Genomic DNA, 1,582 nt, shown 5'->3' on the forward strand with positions numbered 1-1,582 from the left:
TAGGTGGGGTTTCTCATCACAAGTGATACACCGTTGAGAGAACTTCGTGTTCCCGAGTGTTTGGTTTGGAATGACATATGCAAATATGTATGTATGAATGTATGAGTTGAGTGAGGGATTTGAGTTGGATGGAGATGCAAGAGGAGGAGGAGGAGGAGGAGGAGGAGGAGGAGGAGTCGTTCATCATCCTTTGTATGAGACTGGGGCCAATATTTTTACGTTTATGTATTGTATAATGTATTGTATGTGTATGTGTAACAATGTATGTAATGTGAAACGGGACATAAAAGCATATTGTTAGGGTTTAGTTTAGTCGTCATCGTCGTCGTCGTCGTTACAGAAAGGAACAACACAGAGTCTTTTTCTGTGTCTTGACTGTTACCAGCGGGTTTTAGGGTTCTCTGAAGCGGCTCTCATTATTCTGTTCTGGCTATGGCGGCGACTACCACAGAGTCAGTTCAGTGTTTCGGGCGCAAGAAGACAGCGGTGGCAGTGGCTCACTGCAAGCGAGGCCGAGGCCTGATCAAGATCAACGGATGCCCCATCGAGCTCGTGGAACCGGAGATCCTTCGCTACAAAGCCTACGAACCTGTCCTTCTCCTGGGTCGCCATCGCTTCGCTGGTGTCGATATCCGTATCCGTGTCCGTGGAGGAGGCCATACCTCTCAGATCTATGCCATCCGACAGGCCATCGCAAAGGCCCTTGTTTCCTTCTACCAGAAGTACGTAGATGAGCAGTCAAAGAAGGAGATCCGTGACATCCTTGTCAGGTATGATCGGACGCTACTTGTGGCTGATCCTCGTCGCTGTGAACCCAAGAAGTTCGGTGGTAGAGGTGCTCGTGCTCGTTTCCAGAAGTCTTATCGTTAGGGGGATGGAAGAAAGAGAGAAGAGATGCTTTGCTTTGTCCTCTGTGTTCTATTTTCCTCATTGCCATGGAACCGTACTTTTTTTGTCTTAGTTGTTTCCTTCCTCCTTATTCAGTTTGTCAATGAAATGAAATGTTTTGAGTAACTAACTAATGGTTAAATCTATAACTATTCATCTATCTACATGCTTAGCTCTTGTAATCTATTCTTGAATTATCCATCTCTACGTTGTCTTTGTTTGTTGAATTGACGTATCACTCAGATGTTTTCTTTCTGGTACTATATATATATATATATATATATATATATATATATATTCCATGCATGGGATCTATCCTCTCCCTAACGGTTTTATTTACTTCGGATGTGTCATTTTTGGGTGCAATACACTGCGAAGCTCTTCCCAATATCTCGTTTGTTTTCCTTCGCAATCTGCTCAAGTTTTTTCTTTTTTTATTCGTATTTGTCAAGTGGGAACCTCCAAATTCAGCTCTTCTGTTATTTGGAAGTTGTGTGTATCACTATGTACCCAGAGGCTCTCAACTTCTGAACTGCGCATACTTGTCTTTATCTAATTTTATAGTCTTATATGATTCTTAAGCACCTCGGTACTTATGCGTTCCTGATTTTTAGCTAAGGATTTGGTTTTCAGACCACGCACACCTTTCTCTCCTGTTCTTTCTATAGCTTTTGTAATTGCTTTGCTCTACCAT

At 42.7% G+C, this 1,582-nt stretch overlaps 1 protein-coding gene across 1 annotated transcript; it reads left to right on the plus strand.

Moving 5' to 3' along the window:
• The first annotated feature begins 364 nt into the window (after positions 1–364).
• Positions 365–1,018, plus strand: LOC147867391 (small ribosomal subunit protein uS9). The gene has a single exon (XM_087315171.1). The coding sequence runs from the start codon at positions 433–435 to the stop codon at positions 868–870; it is 438 nt and encodes a 145-aa protein (XP_087171297.1). The 5' UTR covers positions 365–432; the 3' UTR covers positions 871–1,018.
• The last annotated feature ends 564 nt before the right edge of the window (positions 1,019–1,582 follow it).

Source organism: Azolla caroliniana, unplaced genomic scaffold (genome assembly GCF_043228905.1).
Source record: "Azolla caroliniana isolate FFs.n. ecotype wild unplaced genomic scaffold, voAzoCaro1.0.p SCAF_2, whole genome shotgun sequence".
NCBI classification, from domain to species: Eukaryota; Viridiplantae; Streptophyta; class Polypodiopsida; order Salviniales; family Salviniaceae; genus Azolla; species Azolla caroliniana.